General features: G+C 48.5%; 1 protein-coding gene across 5 annotated transcripts in view; it reads left to right on the forward strand.

The window, feature by feature from the left end:
• Nucleotides 1-24,307, forward strand: part of LOC120397146 (sodium channel protein type 5 subunit alpha-like) — a 119,674-nt gene that overhangs the window by 24,459 nt on the left and 70,908 nt on the right. For all 5 annotated transcript variants that reach the window (XM_039522691.1, XM_039522693.1, XM_039522692.1 and 2 more), the window contains 4 exons: nucleotides 1,835-2,029; nucleotides 5,898-5,982; nucleotides 15,541-15,770; nucleotides 23,837-23,995. In XM_039522691.1, the coding sequence (XP_039378625.1) occupies nucleotides 1,835-2,029; nucleotides 5,898-5,982; nucleotides 15,541-15,770; nucleotides 23,837-23,995 (669 nt within the window). The remainder of the gene's footprint in view (nucleotides 1-1,834; nucleotides 2,030-5,897; nucleotides 5,983-15,540; nucleotides 15,771-23,836; nucleotides 23,996-24,307) is intronic.

The following is a 24,307-nucleotide window of genomic DNA, read 5'->3' on the forward strand; positions in this document are numbered from 1 at the left end:
TTAATTCTGAGCAGTCCCTTTTGATGCTATGTTGACCTCTTATTTCTTGCATTCTTCTTTGTCAAACAAATTGTAGTTTCTTGTCCTTTAATTATAGTGTCTTTTAAAATGGATCATAAAGTTGTCTTCTGTACAATTAAACTCTGATGCTTGTTTGGCTGTATTTTTTGGGAGATATCTCATTTAATTATATTTACTAAAAATGTTTTAGTCTATTCTCTTCAATTGCATGTGCTACCATTATGAATGATATGCACGAGACCAGTGGTCCCCAACCTTTTCATCTGGCAGGTGCTAGATGAAGGACCGTGGCGGCGGTCAAGCATCCACCGAAATGCCGCCAAAATTCGGCAGCGACGCCTCTGGATGATGTCGCTTGTCGGTGGCAAGTGGCGTCATCCAGAGGCGTTGCCACCAAAAGGCCGCCAAATTTCTGCGGTATTTCAGCAGATGCTCGACCGGCAGCCAGGATGCGGGTGCATTTCGCCCGCGGGCACCACATTGGGGACCCCTGCATTAGACTATGTGAGGGGGAAATTATTGCATGAGCACAAAGGAATATTTATGCTGGCAGACCAAGTGCCAGCTCCTGCAAAGGTCCCTAAGCCTCACTGACAAATGCATAGCTGGATAACAGTCTGGTTCACCTGTGTGTATTGTTAAAACAAATGTTAAGTTTATAACAATGTATTTAGTGTTTAGACTTGATGAAATGCTTGTAGGAGGCTGCATGTATTGATCTTACTTATAACATCTGTATCCCATGGTATAAAGTTATGTTGAGTGCTTGCATTGTAAACTATGTAACCATGTAACTCACCAAACATGAAAGAAGAATTAATTAATGTAAAGTGCTGGTCCTGCACACAAGAAGGCCCATTGAAACCAAGTGAGCCATTGTGATACATCAAAGGACAAAGACTTTGTTGATCTGCCCCCCCTCCCATGAAAAGGAGACAGGTGCCAACACTTGTCCTGTCAGTTTGAACTCCGAGGGAAGGAAATAAAAAGCCCTGACCAGAAGGAACTATCACTGTGCTGCTAGGAATTTGTAGAGGGCAATATTTCTAAGTGTAAGCAAGTGTAATCCCCATGCTGCTTGGCTTCAGTTAGTTCTAGAGACATAGAAAGCTTGTATATTGCGGCAGTTTCTATTACCTTTTGGAACCTAAGACTGTAGCTCATTTGTTTTCATATGCTTACCTGCTTTAACCAAGTAAATAACTTCCTTATTTCTTTTTCCTAGTTAATAAAACTTTAGTTAGTTTATTACAGGATTGGCTACAAGTGTTGTGTCTAGTGAGAGATCTAAGGTATAATTGACCTGGGGTAAGTGATTGGTCCTTTGGGACTGGGAGTAGCCTGAATATTGTTGTGATTTTTGGTGTACAGGATCATCTATCACAAAGGCAGGCTTGTCTGGGTGGCAAGATAGATGGGAGTGCCCAAGAGGACTGGCTATGACTCCATGTTAAAGCTGTTATAGTGCTTGAGGAGTTCACACTTGATACTTGGTTGGTGAAGTCTAATTATGGAACACAATTTGGAGTTTGTGCCCTGATTTGTAAGAGTCTGCCCTGAGGTTGGCACTCATGTTCATGAGCTACTCCAGACAGCTCGACAGTCATAGATTCATAGTCTTTGACTTGAGGGCCAAAAGGGATCCCTAGATCATCTAGTTTGACCTCCTGGATAACACAGGCCAGGATACAAGCTGCTGAAAGTTTGTTTTAAGAAAACAGTACTATATGTTGACTTACTTCACAATATGGAGACTGTAATTAACTATGTTTGTTTTAAAATACGTGTCGCAACATTTATTTTGTGCCCACAGACCATCCGAACTTCTGGAAAGCCCTACATGATCTTTTTTGTGGTGGTCATCTTCCTGTGCTCATTTTATCTCTTCAACTTGATCCTGGCCGTAGTAACCATGGCATATGAAGAGCAAAACAATGCCACTCTTGCTAAAACACAGGCAAAGAAGAAATTGTGTCAGGAAGCTGAGGAACTACTAAGGAAAGAGCAGGTCTGTACTTTATTATGTACAGTACAGAATACACATCACATAAAACTCCTTTTCTTTCCCTTTTATTATGGAAATACAGTCATTGATTAAAACAAATACAGCTCATATCTTAGTCATAGTTTTTTTGTTTGTTTTCAAGAACAATGGTGGTAATTTCTCACACAACAACATATGCATTGGTGTGATAGAAGCATGGAACATCAGTCCAAACTATAATTAAATCTTTTAAAATTAAAGTAACACTTTCGAATCCAGTATACCTGATATTTTACCAGACAGTAATGGATTGCAGATATGTGGGTGTGTTCACAGAATTGTAGAACTGGAAAGGACCTCAAGAGGTCTTCTAGTCCAGTCCCCTGCACTCAAGTCAGGACTAAGTATTATCTAGACCAGGGATTGGCAACCTTTGTCATGTGGCCCATCGGGGAAATCCGCTGGTGGGCCAGGCTGCTTTGTTTACCTGCAGCATCTGCAGGTTCGGCTGATCGCAGCTCCCACTGGCCAAGGTTTGCCATTCCAGGCCAATGGGGGTTGCAGGAAGCAGCATGGGCTGATGGATGTGCTGGCCACTGCTTCCCGCAGTCCCTATTGACCTGGAATGGTGAACCGCAGCCAGAGGGAGCTGCGATCAGCTGAACCTCCAGACGCTGCAGGTAAACAAACCAGCCCACCAGCGGATTTCCCTGATGGGCCGTGTGCCAAAGGTTGCCAATCTCTGATCTAGACCATCCCTGACAGGTGTTTGTCCAACCTCTCTCAAAAATCTCCAATGACAGAGATTCTACAACCTCCCTAGACAATTTGTTCAAGTGATTAACCACCCCTGACAGGAGGTTTTCCTAATGTCCAACCTAAACTATCCTTGTTGCAAGTTAAGCCCATTCCTTCTTGTCCTCTCCTCAGAGGTTAAGGAGAACAATTTTTCTCCTTCCTCCTTGTAACAATCCTTTATGTACTTGAAAAGTGTTATCATGTCCTCCCTCAGTCTTCTCTTTTCCAGACTGAACAAACTCAGTTTTTTTCAGTCTCTCTTCATAGGTTATGTTTTCTGGACCTTCAGTCTCTTCTGTTGGTCTTCTCTAGTCTTTCTCCAATTTGTCCACATCTTTCCTGAAATGTGCCCAGAAATGGACACAATACTCCAGCTGAGGCTTAATCAGTGCAGAGTAAAGCGGAATAAATACTTTTCGTGTCTTGCTTACAACACTCTTGCTAACATCCCAGAATGATGTTTGCTTTTTTTTCAAAGTGTTACACTGTTGACTCATATTTAGCTTGTGGTCCACTATGGCCCCCAGATCCTTTTCTGCAGTACTCCTTCCTAGGCAGTCATTTCCCATTTTCTATGTGTGCAACTGATTATTTCTTCCTAAGTGGAGTACTTTGCATTTGTCCTTATTGAATTTTATCCTATTTATTTCAGACCATTTCTCCAGTTTGTCCAGATCATTTTGCATTTTAATCCTATCCTCCAAAGCACTTGCAAACCCCTCTCTACTTGGTATCATCAGCAAACTTTATAAATATACTCTCTATGCCATTTATTAAACTATTGATGAAGATATTGAACAGAACCGGACCCAGAAATGATCCCTGCAGGACCCCACTAGATATGCCTTTCCAGCTTAATTGTGAATCACTGATAACTACTCTCTTGGAACAGTTTTCCAGCTAGTTATGCACCCACCTTATAATAGTTCCATCTAGGTTATATTTCCCTTATTTGTTTATGAGGTCATGCCAGACAATATCAAAAGCCTTACTAAAACCAAGATATACCACATCTACCACTTCCCTCCATCCACAAGGCTTGCTACCCTGTCAAAGAAAGTGATTGTTTTGTTTTGCCATAATTTATTCTTGACAAATCCATACTGACTGTTACTTATAACCTTATTGTCTTCTGGATGTTTGCAAACTGATTTCTTAATTATTTGCTCTTTCTGGGTACATACATTCCGTTGCACAGCTTCTCTCTTTATTCATTTCTCACAGGCTAATGCCTCCTATCAGTGGAATTTGGAAGTGGTCCAGTGTTGTTGCCAGAAGCCCCAGGACTAAGTTCCTCCCTTGTGTTCAGTCACCAGATTCTCTTTGCCTTGGTGGTGGAACAAACTAGTGGTTTAGTTTCTCCTAATCATTTTGTTTTAAAACCTTTATTTTTATTCATTTTTGTGCTGTTAAGATTTATAATCTTCCTCCTCCTCCTCCGGATTGGTTAAATAGCAGCATGGTGGTTTTAACCATATGGCTCTCCCACTGCAGTGCCTCCCTGCCAGACTCCTCTGCCCCAACTCAGCCATGTCAGAGCTGTCCTACAAACACTTGGCTTAAATCTAAGTAGTGTTCCCTATGTGAGGTACCTCTACAGAGGTTGAATTATGCCCCACCTGTCTCCAGTCAGCTGACCCCTGCCCTGCCAGGGTACTGGGCTGAGGGTCAGATCATCATGTTCGATCCCCACCCAGCCCCGAGGAGCTGTGACTCCAACAGAGAAAAGCACAATCAGGAACTTCTGAGCTTTTGGGGGAGAGAGTCCAAGGATGAGGAGGAAACTATATGGACAGCTCAGGGGTAAGTCTTGCAAAAGACCAGGGCTGGAGGGGGGCAGGAAACCCTGAAAGGATTCAGAGTCCCCCCACACCTCCAACCATTCACATTCTAAAGTGAGTCCCCAGCTCCCTGGGGAAGGAAGCAGGGCTCCTGCATGCCACTACATTGTAAGTGAATTTATTATGCCTTATAACAATTTAATAAAATTTCTTGACCACTGATGAAAACAAGGGACTTAGTCTTAACATATCAACCAAGTTTTCCCTAGCACTTAAAGTCATCAGAATATTTGATAGACAAAAATAAACTGTATAGTATCAGAATGCAAATCTACTGACATCTTAAATCACTTTAATTTCAATGATAGCTCCACTTTCTGAATAAAAATGTGAGGAAAATGCTCAGTTTTTATGACATTTACATTTTTGTAAATAAATTATCTCAAGTAGGGATGGGATGAATCTTTGATTAGATTAAAATATTCCCTCCTTTCCCCCATCAAAAAACCCCTTAACTTCCACAAACACTGAATGCCTAAAATAACTGCCCCCTCATTACCATAGGTTATGCTGTGGCCAATCAACAGTTCCCTCCTACTTGACTGGCTTCCTCTTATTACCTGATCTCTAATTCTGTAGTCCCAGCTCCTGTTTCTCTTCCCCAACACCGGCATTGCTCCTGCGTTCCAGGTGTCTACCTTCTTCCCTGCATCCGATCTATCCATTAATCTTTCAGTTTATAAAATGTACTTGCATGTGATAACATGGTATGTGATGAATCTTGGTAAGTATTTGAATATGTCCCATATGATGTTGCAGTTTATCTACCTGCTCCTCCCATTTCTTCAAGCAGGATGGGGATTTATATTCAGTGTTCTCCAAATACTAAATCCTAGCTTCAGTATTCAACAAATACTGGGGGGAAAATGATTAATTCCATTCCTACCCTAAAGTTATTTGATATGTTACAGTATATTCATGAAATAGTTCAGGCTACTGCCTAGCAAAGAATTGGTTTCCAATCAAATTTAAGTTTTCACACTTCCAGAATAATGATAAAATTATTGTTGTTAAAGGAATGATTTCACAAGGAAGGTGTTTTCTGAATCATAGTAGGTTTTATTTCAGAAATGCCCTTTGACTTCATATGACTTTTTGTTATTGCTAGTATTTTTACATCCATACAATAATGCAAGGTTGTGTTGGAATCCTTATTTAATATGATCCATTTACCTTATGCTCCATTATATTTGTATAGTAAAGAACAGTTAACCACATCTGCCTCTTATTATATATTATTTTCCTAACCAAAGGAGCAGATATCAGCAGACTCTGTAAGCAATCCAGTTCGAAGACAAAGGATAATGAGCGCAACCAATATTATTGCCAATGCCACAAGTAAGTCATTCTTCAGTGTTCTTTAATGCAAACTTAGTATAAGTTGATCTGAAAAATCAAATTGTTACAAATAAATAATCAATGTAATTTTAAAAATTAGTAGAGCATATATGGATGCTATGCTGTAAATAAAAATAAGTTTTAGTAAAACAACTATTGTCATACGTCACCTTCCTGTCAAGACCTAAATATGGGACATTGTGTGACAGAGACCCAAAAGTGCTATGAGATTTATTCCAGTAGTGTAAATAAGTCATTATCTAACCTCAGTTTCATGATTATTTCTAATGTTAATAATTTTCAATAAGTTATGTAACATCAAATTTGAATTGGATGTAGGTACTAAAATGAGTGACATCCCTCAAAATAAGGTATAGTTGAGAGGTAGGATTCTTGTACTATTAAATAGCCATCAAAACAAGAGGTGTGAGAAGAAAAACTCCTCGTCAATTAAAATGGCGAAAAATAATGTGGAAAACATATACCCCCACAGTTCCACTTTACTTGTACATGGCACTGAACTACTGTAGCTGACTTGAAAAAAGCCAGAAAGGGGAAAACCCAGGACAACTTTACTCTTGAATTCTTGGCAATGAAAATCAGACTCTGGGTTGCTTGGAATAAAAATGAGATTTCATTATAAACATATGACATTCCTCTGACTTCAGATCTTCAAAACCCAGTTTGTTAGCCATTATTAATAATTTTAAATCATCACAAATAATAAACCTATGCCTCCACCTTCACTTGGATGCTTGGTGACCCCAGCATCGAGCTCACAGAACCTCTATCAGAGCTATATCGGTTGGGGCTGCACACATGCCTTCCAGCGACATCAGCATTCAACATCTGAGGGGTATGTCTACACTGCTTGGATAGACATATACATGCTAGCTGTAATCAAATTAATTGTTGGCTGCTATCCCTCAATACAAGGATGATGTCTGCCGGGGGAAAAGTCATTGATGAGACTTAAGATGGCTGAGGAGTCCAATTCATGCTGTACAGGTGTTTCCACATATGTGACAGGTGGTTGCTTGGAGAAAGCACAACTGCTGGCCGGGATGCTGTACCGTTTCCTTCCTCCTTTGCCGTTTCTCAGACTCTTGAGCAATGTGATTCTGTTCAAAACGTGCTGAGGCTTGATGTATGATGTGACATCATTGTAGTCTATTGCCAGCCAGCTCTTCCCAATTTGTGGGGTCAATGCCTCCCTTCTTAAAATATACTTTCAGGGTGCCCGTGTAGCATTTCTTCTTCGAGTGATTGCTCCTATGCATTCCAGTCAGGTGTGCGCGCTGTGCGTGCACGGCTCTTCGGAACTTTTTTACCCTAGCAACTCCGGCGGGCCGGCTGGCGCCCCCTGGAGTGGTGCCGCTATGGCGCCTGTTATATACCCCAGCCAGCCCGTCCGCTCCTCAGTTCCTTCTTACCGCCCGTGACGGCCAGTTGGAACTGTGGAGTGCTCTCTGTCCTCCACCACCCTAGCTCTCGCTACTGTTCTCTGTATATAGTTCGTTTAGTACTTAGTGTAGATAGTTTTTGATAGTTAGTTAGTTAGGTTTTAGGATAAGGTTAAGGGGGGTATCCCCTCCCTTTCCTCCCCCGGTGCGGGCTCATGCCCAAGGCACCGGGCTTTAAGCCCTGCGCATCTTGCCAGAGGCCTATGCCAATCGGGGACCCGCACGACGCCTGCCTCCGTTGCCTTGGAGAAGGTCACCGAACAGATAAGTGTTCTATCTGTTCCGCCTTTAAGCCGCGAACTCGTAAGGAGCGGGACATTAGATTAAAACAGCTCCTAATGGAGGCGTCGCTCCAGCCCCCGGCACCGTCCGTGCCGGCACCGAGAACTTCATCAGTGCAGAGCGCACCGGCGGCCCCGAGCCGCTCCGGCACCGCGGCTCCGCAGCCTCAGCCAGCGGCTCCGAAGACCCGGCACCGCTCGCTCTCGCCTTCTAAGAAGCGCAAGCTGGCGAAGGCGATTGCTAAGTCCCGCGTTGAGGACTCAGCAGCGAAGATGATTCCGCCACCTGCGGCCCCCGCGGTGGCCGTGCACAAGACGTGAACTGGGCCGTTGACTCCGGCGCCGCAAGGGCCGTCGAGTCCGGCACCGCCACGCTCCCCGGCACCGACTGTGGTCGAGCCCCGACTGCCATCTACGCCGGAGACATTCTCCTCGGCGCGCGAGCTTATACAGCTCATAGAGGCACCGAGCCTCCGGCCCCCGGCACCGCCGGTGCGGGCTGTCGTGTCGGCAGGAAAGCCGGCCATGATGATCCGGCCGCCCTCTCCAGACAGACGGCACGGACGACGGTCCCGGTCACGTTCCCGGTCCCACCGCAGGTCACCGTCCCGTCGCTCGCGATCTCGGCACCGCTCGCCATCGCGGTACCGGTCGCCGTCTCGACGTCGGTCGCAGTCCCGGTACCGTTCATCATCGCGGTACCGGTCGCACTCCCGGCGTCGCACCAGGTCCCGATCGCCGTCGCGTCGGCACCGACGGAGGTCTCCGTCCCGGCACCGTTCCCGGCACCGCGAGTCGCGCAGCCGCTCCCGGCACCGCAGGTCCGGATCCCGGTCGAGCTCCCGGCACCGGTCGAGCTCCCGGCACCGCGGCAGACGTTGGTCTCGGTCACCATCCCGGTACCGTGAAGACCGGCACCGATCCTCAGCACCGTCCGAGGCCGGACTGCCTCAGTCGACGGCGCAATCCATCAGCGCCTCGGCACCGCCATGGCCATCCCGCCCTGCGTCGGTCATCTCCGCGGCGGACAGCAATGGACACCTACCGCCTAACCAACACAGTCAACCTCAGGGGGCACAGCAGTGGGGATTCTGGGTGCCATGGGCCCAGTATGAGTCTCAGGGGGTGCCGTTGCCCCCAAGAGCCCCTGCCTCCGAGCGCAGGGTACCAGAGGCGACTGTTAGCCGACCGCCCCCTTCACCACCACGCGAGCCTGACCGCGAGAGGACCATGCAGCCCGACCCAGCCGACGAACAGTCCGCAGGTCCTTCGACGGAGGTCGCCGTCCAGGGCTTGTCCTCGTCGTCCTCACCGGACGAGGCGGTGGCCGGAGCTTCTACCAAGGAGCCTCCGCCAATAGACCTGAAGGCTCACCAAGACCTGCTCCGCCGCGTGGCGACGGCCATGGATCTTCCCGTGGCGGAGGTTCAGGAGGACGAGGACCCTATCACAAATGTCGTCGGAGCGGAGGCTCCAGTGCGAGTGGCGTTACCGTTCGTACGGACAATACAAAAGAACGCCACCACACTCTGGCAGACACCGGCGTCCATCCCTCCTACGGCTCGTGGGGTCGAGCGCAAATATTCAGTCCCCCCCACGGGCTACGAGTATCTCTATACTCACCCAACCCCGGACTCGTTGGTCGTTCAGTCGGTCAACGACAGGGAGAGGCATGGTCAACCTGCCCCTGCGCCTAAGTCGAAGGACGCGCGGCGAATGGACCTGTTAGGCCGCAAGGTCTACTCGGCTGGCGGCCTGCAAATGCGCATCGCCAACCAGATGGTCCTCCTCGCCAGGTACGTCTATGACATCATGGCGTCCCTGGCGAAATTTACGGAGCTCCTGCCATCAGCCTCCCGCCAGGAGTTCTCGGCGATGTTGGACGAGGGGAAGAAATCGTCCAGGTCCTCCATCACGGCCGCCCTCGACGCCGCGGACTCGGGAGCTCGGACCTTAGCCTCCGGCGTGACGATGCGGCGCATCTCCTGGCTGCAGTCCTCCACCCTGCCGCCGGAGGTGCAGTATACGTTACAGGACCTGCCGTTTGACACCCAGGGTCTCTTCTCTGAGAAAACTGATTCCCGGATTCAGACCCTGAAGGACGGTCGCATTGCCATCCGCACCCTCGGGATGCACACGCCGGCTCCACAGCGCAGGTCCTTCCGGCAGCAACCCCCCCGGTCCTTCCATCAACAACGCTACCGCCCGTACAATAGCAGGCGACCGGGCCCAAATCGCCGTCGTCCTTCCGGCAACAGGCGTAACCAGGGCCAGGCCTCTTCCAAGGCCCCTCAGGGGTCCAAGCAGGCCTTTTGATGGGACGCACGAGGACGGCCCATCACTCTCCCTACCGGATCCTACCCTTCTCTTCCACAACCGCCTCTCCTATTTCTTTTCGGCGTGGTCCCAAATAACAACGGACAACTGGGTGCTTCAAACAGTCCAGTCGGGATACCGCCTTCAATTTGTTTCGCCCCCACCTTCCCACCCACCCTCCCTGTCCCTCTTCAGGGACCCCTCTCACGAGCAAGTCCTCTTACAAGAGGTCCAGACTCTGTTGAGCGTGGGTGCCATAGAAGCAGTGCCTCAAGACAGGCGGGGCAGGGGATTCTATTCCCGATATTTTCTCATCCCCAAAGCGAAAGGAGGGCTACGTCCTATCCTGGACCTTCGAGAGCTGAACAAATACCTGCTCAAGCCCAAATTTCGCATGGTCACCCTGGGGACCATCATTCCCTCTCTGGATCCGGGAGACTGGTTTGCCGCCCTCGACATGAAGGACGCCTACTTCCATGTCGCGATCTATCCTCCTCATCGACGTTACCTCCGTTTTGTGGTCAACAACGGCCACTACCAGTTTGCCGTGTTACCATTCGGGCTCTCCACCGCACCGTGGGTGTTTACCAAATGCATGGCAGTGGTTGCCGCAGCCCTCCGCCATCATCAGATACATGTCTACCCGTATCTCAATGACTGGCTGGTTCGCGGACAGTCTCGACGGCTGGTAACGGGCCAGTTGACAGAAATCCTGTCCCTCTTCCGGCGACTCGGTCTTCTCATCAACGCCGAGAAGTCCACCTTGATTCCGTTGCAGCGGGTGGAGTTCATTGGAGCGGTCCTCGACTCCTCGTTGGCCCGCGCCTGCCTGCCGTGTTCTCGACACCAGACAATGGTCTCCATCATCCGGGACCTCGTCACCTTCCCGACCACGACGGTACGATCCTGCCTCTGCCTCCTGGACCACATGGCATTGTGTACGTATGTCACCGCGTACGCGCGGCTCCACCTCCGCCCGTTCCAGTCTTGGCTAGCGTCGGTGTACCGGCCGCATCGAGATCCCATCGACATGGTAGTCACGATCACCAAGCTGACCCTCGAGTCCCTCCGCTGGTGGCTCAACCCGGAGGTCGTGTGTGCGGGAGTCCCGTTCCACCCTCCTCGTCCGTCCACCACTCTGACCATGGATGCCTCAGCGCTCGGTTGGGGGGCTCACCTGGGCGACCTTCACACCCAAGGCCTTTGGTCACCCCAAGAGCTCGCTCTGCACATCAATATCCGCGAGCTGCGAGCGATCCATTTGGCGTGTCACACCTTCCGCACCCGCCTGCAAGGCCACTGCGTGACAGTGTTCACGGACAACACCACGGCAATGTTCTACGTGAACAAGCAGGGCGGAGCACACTCCTCCCTCCTCTGCAAGGAAGCGCTGCTCCTGTGGGACTTCTGCGTGACCCACTCCATTCACCTGGAAGCGTCCTTTCTTCCGGGAGCGCAGAACACGCTGGCCGACCATCTCAGCAGGTCGTTCCTCTCCCACGAGTGGTCCCTCTGGCCCGATGTCGTGCACACAATCTTCCAGCGGTGGGGATTTCCCCAAGTAGACCTATTCGCCTCCAGGGACAACAGGAAGTGCCACCTGTTTTGCTCGTACCAGGATCGCTCGCCAGGCTCCCTGTCGGACGCCTTCCTTTACCCTTGGACGGATCGCCTCCTCTACGCCTTCCCTCCATTCCCGCTCGTGCACCGAGTGCTCCTGAAGCTTCGGAGGGACAGAGCCCACGTCATACTCATAGCTCCAGCCTGGCCGAGGCAGCATTGGTACACCCTGCTGCTCGAGCTCTCCGTTCGGGATCCCATCCCCCTTTCGTTGTGGCCGGACCTCATCACCCAGGACTTCGGCAGACTCTGCCATCCGAACCTGCAGTCCCTCCATCTTACAGCTTGGTACCTGAGTGGTTGACCCATGCAGAGAGGGACTGTTCGGCGGCAGTACAGCAAGTCCTGCTAGAGAGCAGAAAGCCTTCCACTCGCTCCACCTATCTGGCGAAATGGAAGCGATTCGCACTCTGGTGTGATCAACGAGGCCTCAATCCATTCGTAGTCCCTGTCCCTACCATCCTGGACTACCTCTGGTACCTTAAGGAGCAAGGTCTTGCAGTCTCCTCCTTGAGAGTTCACCTGGCAGCAGTGTCCGCCTTTCGTCCATCTGTGGAAGGTCGGTCCATCTTCTCCAACCAGATGGTTTCCCGCTTCCTTAAAGGCCTGGACTGCTTGTACCCGCCGGTGCGGCGTCCTGCCCCGACCTGGGATTTGAACCTCGTGCTAGCCAAGCTGATGGGTCCCCCCTTCGAGCCCTTGGCCACGTGCTCCCTGCTCTACCTCTCCTGGAAGACAGCCTTCCTCGTCGCCATTACATCAGCGAGACGAGTCTCTGAGCTTCGCGCTCTAACGGTGGGTCCACCATACACCGTCTTCCACGGGGACAAGGTACAGCTTCGACCACATCCGGCCTTCCTCCCTAAGGTGGTGTCGGCCTTCCACCTCAACCAAGAGATCTTCTTCCCGGTCTTCTTCCCGAAGCCGCATGCCTTGCCTCGGGAGCAACAGCTTCACACCCTGGACGTCTGCAGGGCCCTTGCCTTTTACATTGAGCGGACGAAGCCTTTCCGGCGTTTGACCCAGCTGTTTGTGGCAGTCGCTGATCGCATGAAGGGTGAGCCGGTCTCCTCCCAGCGGATTTCTTCCTGGGTAACGGCATGTATTCGGACATGCTACGAGCTTGCTCGCGTGCCACCATGCTGCCTCACTGCTCATTCAACGGGAGCGCATGCCTCGTCGGCCGCCTTCCTGGCCCATGTTCCCATCCAGGACATCTGTCGAGCGGCCACCTGGTCTTCGGTCCACACCTTCGCCTCCCACTACGCGTTGGTGCAGCAGTCTCGAGACGACGCAGCCTTCGGCTCCGCGGTATTACACTCTGCCACGTCTCACTCCGACCCCACCGCCTAGGTAAGGCTTGGGAATCACCTGACTGGAATGCATAGGAGCAATCACTCGAAGAAGAAAAGACGGTTACTCACCGTAGTAACTGTTGTTCTTTGAGATGTGTTGCTCCTATCCATTCCAGACCCGCCCTCCTTCCCCACTGTCGGAGTAGCCGGCAAGAAGGAACTGAGGAGCGGACGGGCCGGCTGGGGTATATAACAGGCGCCATAGCGGCGCCACTCCAGGGGGCGCCAGCCGGCCCGCCGGAGTTGCTAGGGTAAAAAAGTTCCGAAGAGCCGTGCACGCGCGGCGCGCACACCTGACTGGAATGGATAGGAGCAACACATCTCGAAGAACAACAGTTACTATGGTGAGTAACCGTCTTTTCCTCTGTCCCCCCTGGGTACTCTTATCATGACTAATTTGAGAAAAGAGGACTTGCTTCGGAAGATGAGTATCAGCCATCCACACACAATGACCAGCCCAGCAAAGTTGATGTTTTACAATCTTTGTCTCAACATTGGTGATGTTAGCTGCAGAGAGAACACTGGCATTGATGCGACGATCTTCCCATCTGATACAGATAATCTTCCTAAGGCAGCACTGTTGATACCATTCTAGATGCTTAAGAGGGCTTTGATATGTCACCCATGTATTGCACCCATAAAAAGAGTGGAGATGACTACTGCACTGTAGACAAGGATCTTAGTTTCCATTTGCAGATCTCTATCAACAAAGACATAATGAAACAACTTTCTGAAGGATACGCTGGCACAACGGATCCTGTGTTTGATCTTTAAACCAAGTTTGGGTGTCTGGGAGAGGTGGCTACCAAGGTAAGGAAAGTGCTCAACATTTTCCAGGGGTTCACCATCAATGATAATTTGTGGGAGAAGGGGGGCAACTTGTGCTGGGGCAGGTTGGTGGAGCACCTCAGTCTTCCCAATGTTGAGGGAAAGTCCCAGGCTATGATAGGCTCCTGAGAAAAGATCTAGGGTGGATTGCAAGTCAGCCTCAGTGTGCGCGAGAATAGCACAGTCGTCAGCATACTGTAATAACAGTCCTGGTGACTTTTTAGTTTTAGAATGAAGATGCTGCAGATTGAAGAGTTGTCCATCCATGTGATACGATAATCCCAATTCCTGAAGAAAGGCAGTCACGAATAAGAATCAAGATTACAGCAAGATAGATGGAAAAAAGGGCTGAGGGCAATAACGCAGCTTTGCTTAACCACCAGTATGGATGGTGAACAGGTCCATCTCCAACCCATTAGAGAGGATGATGGCAGCCATCCCATCATGAAGTAGCCTGAGAGCACAAATGTACTTCAGTGGACAACTGAACCTAGACAGCACCTTCCATAATGCTTCACAAATGATGGAATCAAAGGCCTTAGTTAGGTCAATAAATGCCATAAACAGTGGCTGGTGTTCTCTACGCTTCTCTTGGATCTGTCATGCAACATCTGTCATGTTGGTGGTGCCTGAAGACAATCTTAAACCACATTGGGATTCCAGAAGGACATCTTCATCAAGAGGGAGCTATAATCAAATTAATATTCTAAAAATAGCAGTGCGGCCATGGTAGCACAGGCAGCAGTTTAAGCTGGTTGTCGGAGTACAGTCTTTCTGAGGTCCTAATTATGTACTCAGGCATATACCCCAAGCCGCTGCCCCTGCTTCTTTGGCCACACAAGATGGCATATGCATGTCTACTCAAGTTGAAAATTACACCTCCCACTTTAGTGTAGACATACCCTGAGTGTACTGAAGAGGGAGTGCAGTCCCCAACCACCTCAGTTCCTTCTCCCCTATGGGAAAGAACATTAGGAACCTCTCTCACGTCTACTGTTCAGTCTTTGCAGACATCTTTACCCATTTTTACTTGTAGTTTCTTAATTCAGTTAGTTTAATTTGGAAAGAAGAGTGGAAATTTTACCTCAGAATGCCTGAGGAGCCGATGCTAGCACCGATTATAAGATAGCACTCTTCCTCTTCCCCTCTACCTTGGAATTCCTATCACGCTATGCAACACTATTGTTCAAAAGACGGAACCGAGGTGGTTGGGGGCTGCACTGCCTCCTGTGCACATAGTCGTTGAACACTGGCATCACCAAGGGGCACTCATACAACCCCAAGAGACACAACTTTGGTAGAGCACAATGCCCAGGGCCCAAAGTGTAGAAGTATAGGTACAGAAATATGACTAATGAAAAACAGTACTTATCAGTAATTAATCTTTATTTTTCTAACCATGCACCTGAAAAGTCTTCCCTTAATACAGATACTGTAGCATCCTCAGAAAAGTTAACACAGATATGAAGAGGTGGGTGACTTCACCTGTATCCATAGATCTTTTAAAGTGACTGAATTAGCGGCTTGTGTAGAATGAGTGAGTGATTTGATTAGAGACCATACTTTCTTGGTCATATGTAGAGGGATTAAAATAAATTCTCTGTGCTATGGTTGACTGAAATTCTTTTCTTTCCATATAATTCAGCATAAATTACTTAACTGTCCTTTTGTCCTCCTTCCCACTTAAACTGGAAGAGTCAAAACGGAAATGTCCTTCATGCTGGAATCGCTTTGCCCAAAAATATCTCATTTGGGACTGTTGCCCACTGTGGATACAACTCAAGGAGAAAGTGAAGCTTATAGTAATGGATCCATTTACTGACCTCACTGTCACTGTTTGCATTGTGGTGAATACCATCTTCATGGTAATAGAGAACCATAATATGACAGACGCTCTTAGCAACATGATTATTACAGTCAACAACGTAAGTGAAATCTTATGCTCATTATAGACGTGGCTAGTAACTGCCTATTATTAAGGTTGTCTGATACTTCCCATATAAGACCCTGTTTTCAGTTGCTTATCACTTGGTCAAATTAGCTGTTTAGACTGAAATTTTTTCATGTTGAGTGCCTGTCTCAGGCTGAAGGTTTTTTTGTTTTTTCATTTAACTAAGCATGCTCCAGTCTCTCACAGTTCCTAGTGCTGACCAGACTGTGCATGCATTTTCCCCACAGAATATCTGAACATGCTCCCTCCAACCCAGGATGTCATGACGGGGACAAGGGCAATCATACCTAGTGGTTGGAGCAGGAGTTGGGAGGCAGACAGAATCAGGTACTGTGAGGTCAGAGTCAGAGACAGTGCCAATTCAGACTGGTGAATTCCTCCATCAGGTCAAGGGCGTAGACATGGGAGGCAAACTCCCAAGTGTATTTTTGGCAGTTGTAAACTTGCCATTTCACTAGATAGTGCAAACAACTGCATGTCCGTTGGGAATTGAGGATGGCATTCACTTCATATTCCTTGTGACTCTGGATTTCAGTCAAGGAGCGGGTTCTCGGTGTAGGGCTTCAGAAGGGAAACGGAAAACTGGGTGTATTTTGAGAGATTGGGGAAGCTGGAGTTTGAAGGTAACTGGGTTAATCTGCTGACATATTGGGAAGGATTCCCCAGAACTGGTGGTCCAATTTGCGGGAAGGTCATTTGGTCTGGAGGTGTTTGGTGACAAGCCACACCTTCTGGCCTCCCATAAATACTGGAATTTTTTGCCGCTAATGGTCCACATGCATTTTGTAGGCCTTTTTCACCTCTTCTAGGTGGTTCTTGAGTACTTCCTGAATAAGATGGATCTGTTGGACCCAGCTGGTGGTGGCAGGGTTCAGGAAAGCTATTGGTAATACTGGGTGGAAACCCATAATTAACGAAGAAGGGACTCCGACCCATAAAGGCATGGTCAGCATTGTAAGAAAATGTTGCCTATGGCAGGAGTATGGACCAGTTAGCTAGATGATAATTTACAAAGCACCTCAAGTCCTTGGTTCACTTGTTCAGTTTGTCCATCTATTTAGGGGTGGTATGCAGTGGAGATGTATATGTGAATGTCCAGGAACCTGAATACTTCATGCCAGAAGCGAGAGGTGAACTATGAGTCTTGGTCAGAAACTATGTGGTCTAGGAATCCATAGAGTCCTACTGTGCAGTAGGAGTTGGGCAGTAGCCTCAGCAGAGGGCAGATGGTTGCAGGGGTGAAGTAGGCCATTGTGGTTAGGCAGTCCACAACCGTTATGACTAAGTATGGCCATCAGACACTGGGAGTTCCACAGTGAAGACTAGGCTGATGGCAAACCAGGAGTCTCCAGGGTTACTAAGATGCCAATGGTTCTGGTTTGGTGCATCCTGGTACATGCAGACCACTCATAGGAGTCCGTGTATGCTTGAACCTCAGCCCACATGTGGGGCCAACAGAAAAAATGGGCAACCATGCGGGAGTCTTCCGGTAGCCAGAGTGACCCACCATTGGAGTATCATGGCACAGCCATAGCACATCCAGTCAGGGTTGCCCTGGGGGCAAATATATGTGCTCATCAAAGTATATTATTCCATCCTGCTGGGAACAGTGCATCTTAGCTCCCAGTGGCATTCCTTGGGCAAGTGGGTCTTCTTTGGAGGCGGATCAGATGAGGAAGAGTAGGTCTCACTGAATTGTTACATTGGCAAAGTTACTGGACTTGAGGTGGTAGGAAGGCTTGGAAGTCAGTTCTTCACTTATCTGGTAGCATACCTACTTCTGCAATAGAACATTGGCTTCCCATTTCACTTTCCTGGGCAGTAGGTAATTGTAAACTCAAACCAAGAAAAGAACAAGGCCCACCTTAACTGCCTCTGGTTCAATGGGCTTTGCAGAGGTACTTGAGGTTCTTATGGTCAGTGAAGACCTGAACTGGGTGCCAATCTCCCTCAAGGTGGGGATGCCATTCTTCAAATTCAGTTTTTATGGTGAGCAGCTCTATCCAGTATTTCATAGTTCATCTCTGTGGGAGTAAGTTTTTGAGAATAAAATGCATAAGGGTGCAGAACTGACGGGGTCCAAGTCACTGTGATAGTACCGCTGCTAGGGCCACATTGGATACATCTGTTTCCACTATAAATGGACAAGTTGTGTGTGCCAGGACTGTGGCCATGGTAAAGACAGTCTTTAGCCTGGCAAAAGTGAGTTGGCCTTCGGGCAACCGAAAAAATTACACAGCTTTGCAGAGGAGGGAAGTCAAGGGAGATATTAATTGGGAGAAGTTAGTGATGAATCTCCTATAAAATTTGCAAAGCCCAGGAAGCGCTTCAGTTCCCAGAGGGCCCAGGGTGCTGTCCAGTTGCAAGTGGTTTCCACCTTTTGCTGATCAATCTAGATTCCCTCTGGGGAGATGATGTACTCAAAAAATTCAACGGTGGCCTGTTCAAAGGTGCACTTTTCAATTTGGTGTACAACCCATGTTTCTGTAGTTTCTCTGGGACAGACTGGATATGCTGGTAGTGCTGCTCCAGATTCTTGGAAAATACCAGAATATTGTTGAGGTACATAATCACATACTGATCCAGGATATCCCTGAACACATCGTTCATGAAATGTTGAAATGTTGCAGGGGCATTGGTTAAGCCAAACAGCATCACCAAGCATTCAAAATACCCATACTGAATACGAAAAGCAATCTTCCATTCATCCCCAGGCCTTATGTGCAATCAATTGTATGCTCCCTGAAGATCTAGTTTTATGAAGATCCTGGCAGTCCTCAGGCAGTCAAGCAATTTCAGAATTAGGGGCAAGGGGTACCGGTTATGAATAGTCACTTGATTCCCAGTCAGAGAGCACGATTGTCTACACAGAGACATAGTGACCCATCCTTCTTCACAAAGAGGACTGGTGCACCTGATGGAGCGGTAGATAGACAAATGAAGCCCTTGGCAAGGTTTTACTGGAGATATCCATGGAGCATCTCTTGCTCTATGGAATATATCCATATGTAGGGCACCTTTGCCACAGGCTGTAGGTCTATCAGGCAGTTGTAGTCTCTGTGTGGGAGCAATGAGTCTGCATTTTTCTGTTTGAACACATCCAGGTAGTTGTAGTACTTGTCAGCGAGGCTGAGATTCTGGGCTGAATCTGTTCTCATATGGCTAGCCTCTGCCATCCAAGATTCTGCTTCTGAAGATCTCCTCTCATCCAGGGACCCCAGGTGTGGGTCGCTTGGGTGTTGGTTGTTCTTTGGAGGCACACTTTCTGACAGTATTCGAAGGAGAAGCTAATGCTCCTCCATCACCAGGAAATACAAGGGTCATACTATGCCAATTAAGGAATGCCAAGTATTAATGAGAAGTGGATCATATCTAAGCATATTGTTTCACAGTGCCCTTCCACTACAGCCTCTAAGGGGACCATCTCTTGAGTCACTGGTCCCTATGATAGGGACAACCCATCCATCTTCTCCACAAGGTCCAGTGTGAGTTTCAGCTGGAGAGGGATCTGGAGGGTTTTGTCTTCCTCAGCATTTATAAAGTTAGCAGCAGCCCCGGAGTCTATCATTGGTAGTTGTGGGGAGATCTGCTGTGCCTGTCCCAAGACCTGCAACCAGAGTAGCAAATAGAAGTGCAGGGAGGCACCATAGTTCTCAGGCTAGGTTCTACTTGAGGGTGGGCCGGGGCATGAGTGGTTCCAGAGCATGGAGACTCTTCCATTTGGAAGGAGGGAGAAGCTGCTGAAGAGTTCTCTGTTCTAAAGCGGTCCCCTTCAGCTAAGCGTGGTTCCTGGTCTCCTCTGATCTCTCTGGTTCAAAGCTCAGATGCCAGTCTGTTGGGGGTGGACATGCATGGGTTCAGAGGTGGGTTTCACATGCTCAGTGGGGCGTGAAGGTGATGGGCTAGAGACCCTCTTTCCTCCTTCCATTCATGCACCTCCCGAAAATCAATGGGGTCATTCATGCAAGGTAGGTGCCTGGCAGGTGGTGGGATTTTCATTCTGGTCATTGGTGTTTTTTTCATCATTGAGCCTCCACCGGAAATAATAAAGTTGGGGAACCTTTTCTCTTCACCAGCCAGCCACCATTTCCAATGGGCACTGGCCCATGGTGTGGCTGGCCCATGTCCCTGGCAAAGCTGGCTGGAGAGCCAAGCTTCTGGAGGGCATAATGCCAATCAGAATAATCAGTGAAAGCTTGCAGGTAGGCATAAGTCAGAGAGAGGCATCCTAGTCAGAGAGGCTGGGCACGGTGGGGTGGGCCCAATCAGGTGCTTCTGCTCCAACGGTGGGTGGCTGGCTCCAGCATAAGCTGGTGGTAGGTGGGTGGGTGGGTGGGCAGGGCTGGAGTGGGAAAAGAAGCCTGCATTAGTTGGTTTCCAGCCTGCATTGGTTCAGATAACCTGCAAATTCCCACAGGGGGACATCAAACTGTTTGGGCAGCGGGACCATAATCATCTCTCTCTCTCCTTCAGTGTCCTTCTCTCCTCCCAACACTGAGCTTTGTAACTGAGCACCTCCACACCTGGTTTCTCAACACAGGGTCTTCTTCAATGCACTGCATATAGTGGATTCTCCACCTGCAGTGCTTGCAGATGGATGACTTGATCCTGCTGGTCTCCACTGGGAGCTGCTGCTTGGCTGCTGTTTGGTGCCTGCATCCCTGCATCATGGTGGAGGTTGGATTGGGTGGGGGGGTGGGTGGGGGGGGAGGGGACTGGGACGAGGGGGGGGGGGCAATCATCAGCACAGAGTTGGGGGCAGAGTACAGGTACCCGAGGGTCAGAGTTTGAGAAGGAGAGGGGGAAGGAGAGAGAGAGTCAGGTGCCAGGAGACAGGCAGGATCAGGCATCAGGTTACAGAGAGCAATCGAATAGTAAAGTTGAGAACAAAGCAGAGTCATAAGCCAAAGTCTAGGGTCTTTCACAAGCAGGATCTGGAGCAGCGATGGGCAGGCAGTCTGTATTGTTGCTCAGACAGCTCCCCTTCATGGCGTCTTGGTTGAAGTATTGGTATCAGTCAGTCAGGGGCCTGTGGGGGGCCACCAATCAGATCCTGCTAGGCAGTACTTCCAGCCAAATTCAGCCTCAAGGGGTCCTCCCATGGGAGCCCAGCCTAAGCCTCCCGTGGTGTGATGCAGAGGCGTCAGTGGCCCAGAACCCCCATGATCCCAGATTCTAACTGCAGGTACTAACACAGGGCAAAGCAGGACTTTCCCTGTAATGGGAGCCTGTCATTCGGGTGCTCTCAATGAACCCTTTGCTGGCACCCAAAGAGTGTGGAGAAGGAAGCTGTCTGATTCAGTTGCAGAAGGGAAAAGAGCCAGACCCTAGGGTGTTGCAGGGGATGGCGTGGGGAGTAGTTTAAGACAAGGAGCTTGGGGGCCAAGATGGACTGGCAGGGAGAAAGAAGTATGGGGGAAGACAGGACATGTGGTGGGAGGAAGATCTGCCAAGGAGCCAGTGTGTAGGGAGAGAGCTGGGAATGGCAGGGCAAAGATACTTTGACAAGTAGCTGGGGAGATGGAGGACAGTGAGACTGGATGAGAAGCCAATGGAGAAAGACTGGGACTGTGAGCCAATGGGGAAGGCGAGTCTCGGGGGGCAGGCAGCATCTGGAGGCTGCCGGGGAGAAAGAGGGAGAGATCAGGGAGTGGAGGAAGGAGCTAGTACTCTCTGGGGGACAAGGAGCTGGGCAAGAACACTGGGAGCAGGAGTGGGGGAGACTCCGATGGGGTGTCTGGAGGGGTGAGATACTGGCAAGGGCTGGGATCAGAAGCCTGAACTGGCTAGATGAGGAGAATGGCATTGTGATAAAGAACCAGTGGTGGGGAAGAGACAGTACTGGGACAGGGACAGGTTGGAGGGGATGGGGCAGAAGAGTCTGTGCCCACTAGAGCACACTCCCCTCCAGAGACTGGAATGGAACCCAAGTTCCTTGAGTTTCACCATTCCTCTGTTGTTGGCAAATATTTATGAAATCTGTTTTCAAAGTGTCCCATGCCCCTCTAGGGCTGATCCACATAGAGAAAAACATCATACTGCTACGGTCATTTCTACCTTATTTCAGGTGGCAGAGGTCTGTTGCCATGCACCACTGTGTGCAGGTATAAAGATCAGAGCTGCCCCTAGCACCCCTCAGTTCCTTTTTACTACCCGTGATGGTCGCTGGAACCCTGTTCAATATCAGAACAGTTCTCTCTCTCAGCTTTTGTGTATAATAGTATCTATAATATAGTTAATCAAGTGATTAGTATAGTTAGTTTTAATTGTGTTTAAAAATTTTTTTTTAAGACTTGTTGTTTTTCCAGTTTGGGGGTGTTTCTGCTTGCGGTACCAAGGTATGCCCCAGTCACCGGGCTTCAAGCTGTGTGCTTTTTGCTGGAGGCCTATACCTGTGAGCGATCTGCACAATAGCTGCCTGAAGTGCTTGGGTGAAGCACATGTAAAAGACCAGTGCCAGATTTGCAGGGAGCTCAAGCCCAAAATGAAGAAGAATAGGGAGGCTAGGCTGAAACCGCTGTTGATGAAGGCAGTGCTGACTCGGTACCAAGTGCTGCAGCTTCAATGAGAAGTGCGCCTCCAGCTTTAGTGGAATCCTGGCACCCATCTCCCTCACCTGTGCAGAGGGAGAAACATAAGACTTCCAAAGAGGCCCTGGCCAATGGAAGGTCTCCACCCCTAAGTCTGGTAAGAAGGCAAGGAGTTGAGTAGACTGTACCTGAAACCTAAGCCCTCCTCCTCCAAATTGGTGCCTAAGTCGGCACAGTTGGCTCTGGCACTGCTGAGAGCACTGTCAAGCCTGGTGCCAGAAGTATCACCATCATCTTTTTCAGCACCACAAAAGGATACCAGTGCCAACTACCCCAGAGGTGTTTGTGGTGGCAAAAAAATCTCCTTTGCCTGTTCGTGCCAGTGTTTTCATCACTACAGGAGTGGGATTCCTTGGTGTAAGCCAGAGAATGGTCCCCATACTGTGGGAAACTTTCCAGGCATCTATACTGCCCTGGTGGAATCAGATCGTGAAAGGATCTGAGTCCTCACTCCAACAGCTAGTCCCACAGTCTTACCCAGTGTTATGCCAAGAATGGGGCTTGGATGAGGGTAAGCAGGTCGTGGCTCAGTCTAGATAAGACTATGGTTATGCGGGGGGCAAGGGAAGAGGGATACAAGCTGGAGGAATTGGAGAAGATAGCTTCTTCCTCAGTTTGGGGGGTTTGCCAAGTGTTCCTTACTCAGGTTTGAAACCTGAGAATTTTTCTGGATGCCTAGGTCACAGCAGAGGGCCTTTCATCATGAATTCTTGGCCAGGATGTTGAACTAGAGTGATTGACATCTTGTCATTGCCATATGGAGACAGTGTAATGTGCTTTACATGGGGCTACTGACCATTTTGGAAACATCCACTGGAGCAGAATACCATTTAAGGGGTGCTTCTCTGAGACAGCATGTTATATGTATGCTACACAATCTGCATTGACTGCTGATTTGTTTGGAGATGCAACTTTTAACTTTAAATGGATTGGGTCCTGTTACTTTTAAGATCACCTTTCTCTTCATATGATACTGTGAATAACTGAGACAATCTGAGTCCCCTGAGCTAACGCTCCCCAGTTTAACTGCAAAGAGGGAGGGAGCAAGATATTCTTACTGTGTGCACCTCAGCTAGAGAACTGTTTCCCACCAGTGTGTGAAACTGTTGTTCTTCAGGTCAGGTTGCAAGGCTCATTGCTCATTTGTTCACGTGTTTTTTTCCCTTAGAGTGGAGGAAGGGATAAATTATCAGCTTGCAGGTAATGGAGAATTTGTATTGAACCTCCTCTGCCCTTTGGTGCCTGCTTGGGTAGATTAGTGTGGGCTAATATATTAATAATAATATAATAACATAAATAATATTGGGTGGATTAGTGTGGGCTAATATATTAATAATAATATAATAACATAAATAATATTTTAGCCTTATATTTATAAGAAGGCAGCCCTGCTAGGAGACCAGCTCCTCGTACCTTTATGCTGACATCAGTTTCACTTTTCCTTTCACAGGTCTTCACTGGAATTTTTACAGCAGAAATGATCTTCAAAATCATCGCTCTAGATCCCTATTACTATTTTCAGCAGGGCTGGAATATTTTTGACAGCATAATTGTTATGATAGGCCTAATAAGCACAATTTTGGGACAAAATGGGACATTTTTCAGATTGGTAATGATTCTTCTTTTTTATCTGTTTGACAAAACAATAAACGCTTTGCATGATTTCAGTGGCCCACATTCCCCCGAATAATTCTATTTTTAGAGAGTGAATAGCTACAATGAAAATTCTAGACTGCATCCAAGTGACCAGTTAATATCTAAATTGTTTGATGAATTTGTAAACTTGATACGGTGTGTTAGTATATAATAAACCAACAAGAACTATAAGTCGAGTAATCAAAAAACACATTTAAAAGTTTACCAAATGTTCCATACTGGATACTACAAAACCTCTGAAGCTGTCTCTCTTGAGTAGCCTGGC

Source organism: Mauremys reevesii, linkage group 2 (genome assembly GCF_016161935.1).
Source record: "Mauremys reevesii isolate NIE-2019 linkage group 2, ASM1616193v1, whole genome shotgun sequence".
NCBI lineage: Eukaryota > Metazoa > Chordata > Testudines > Geoemydidae > Mauremys > Mauremys reevesii.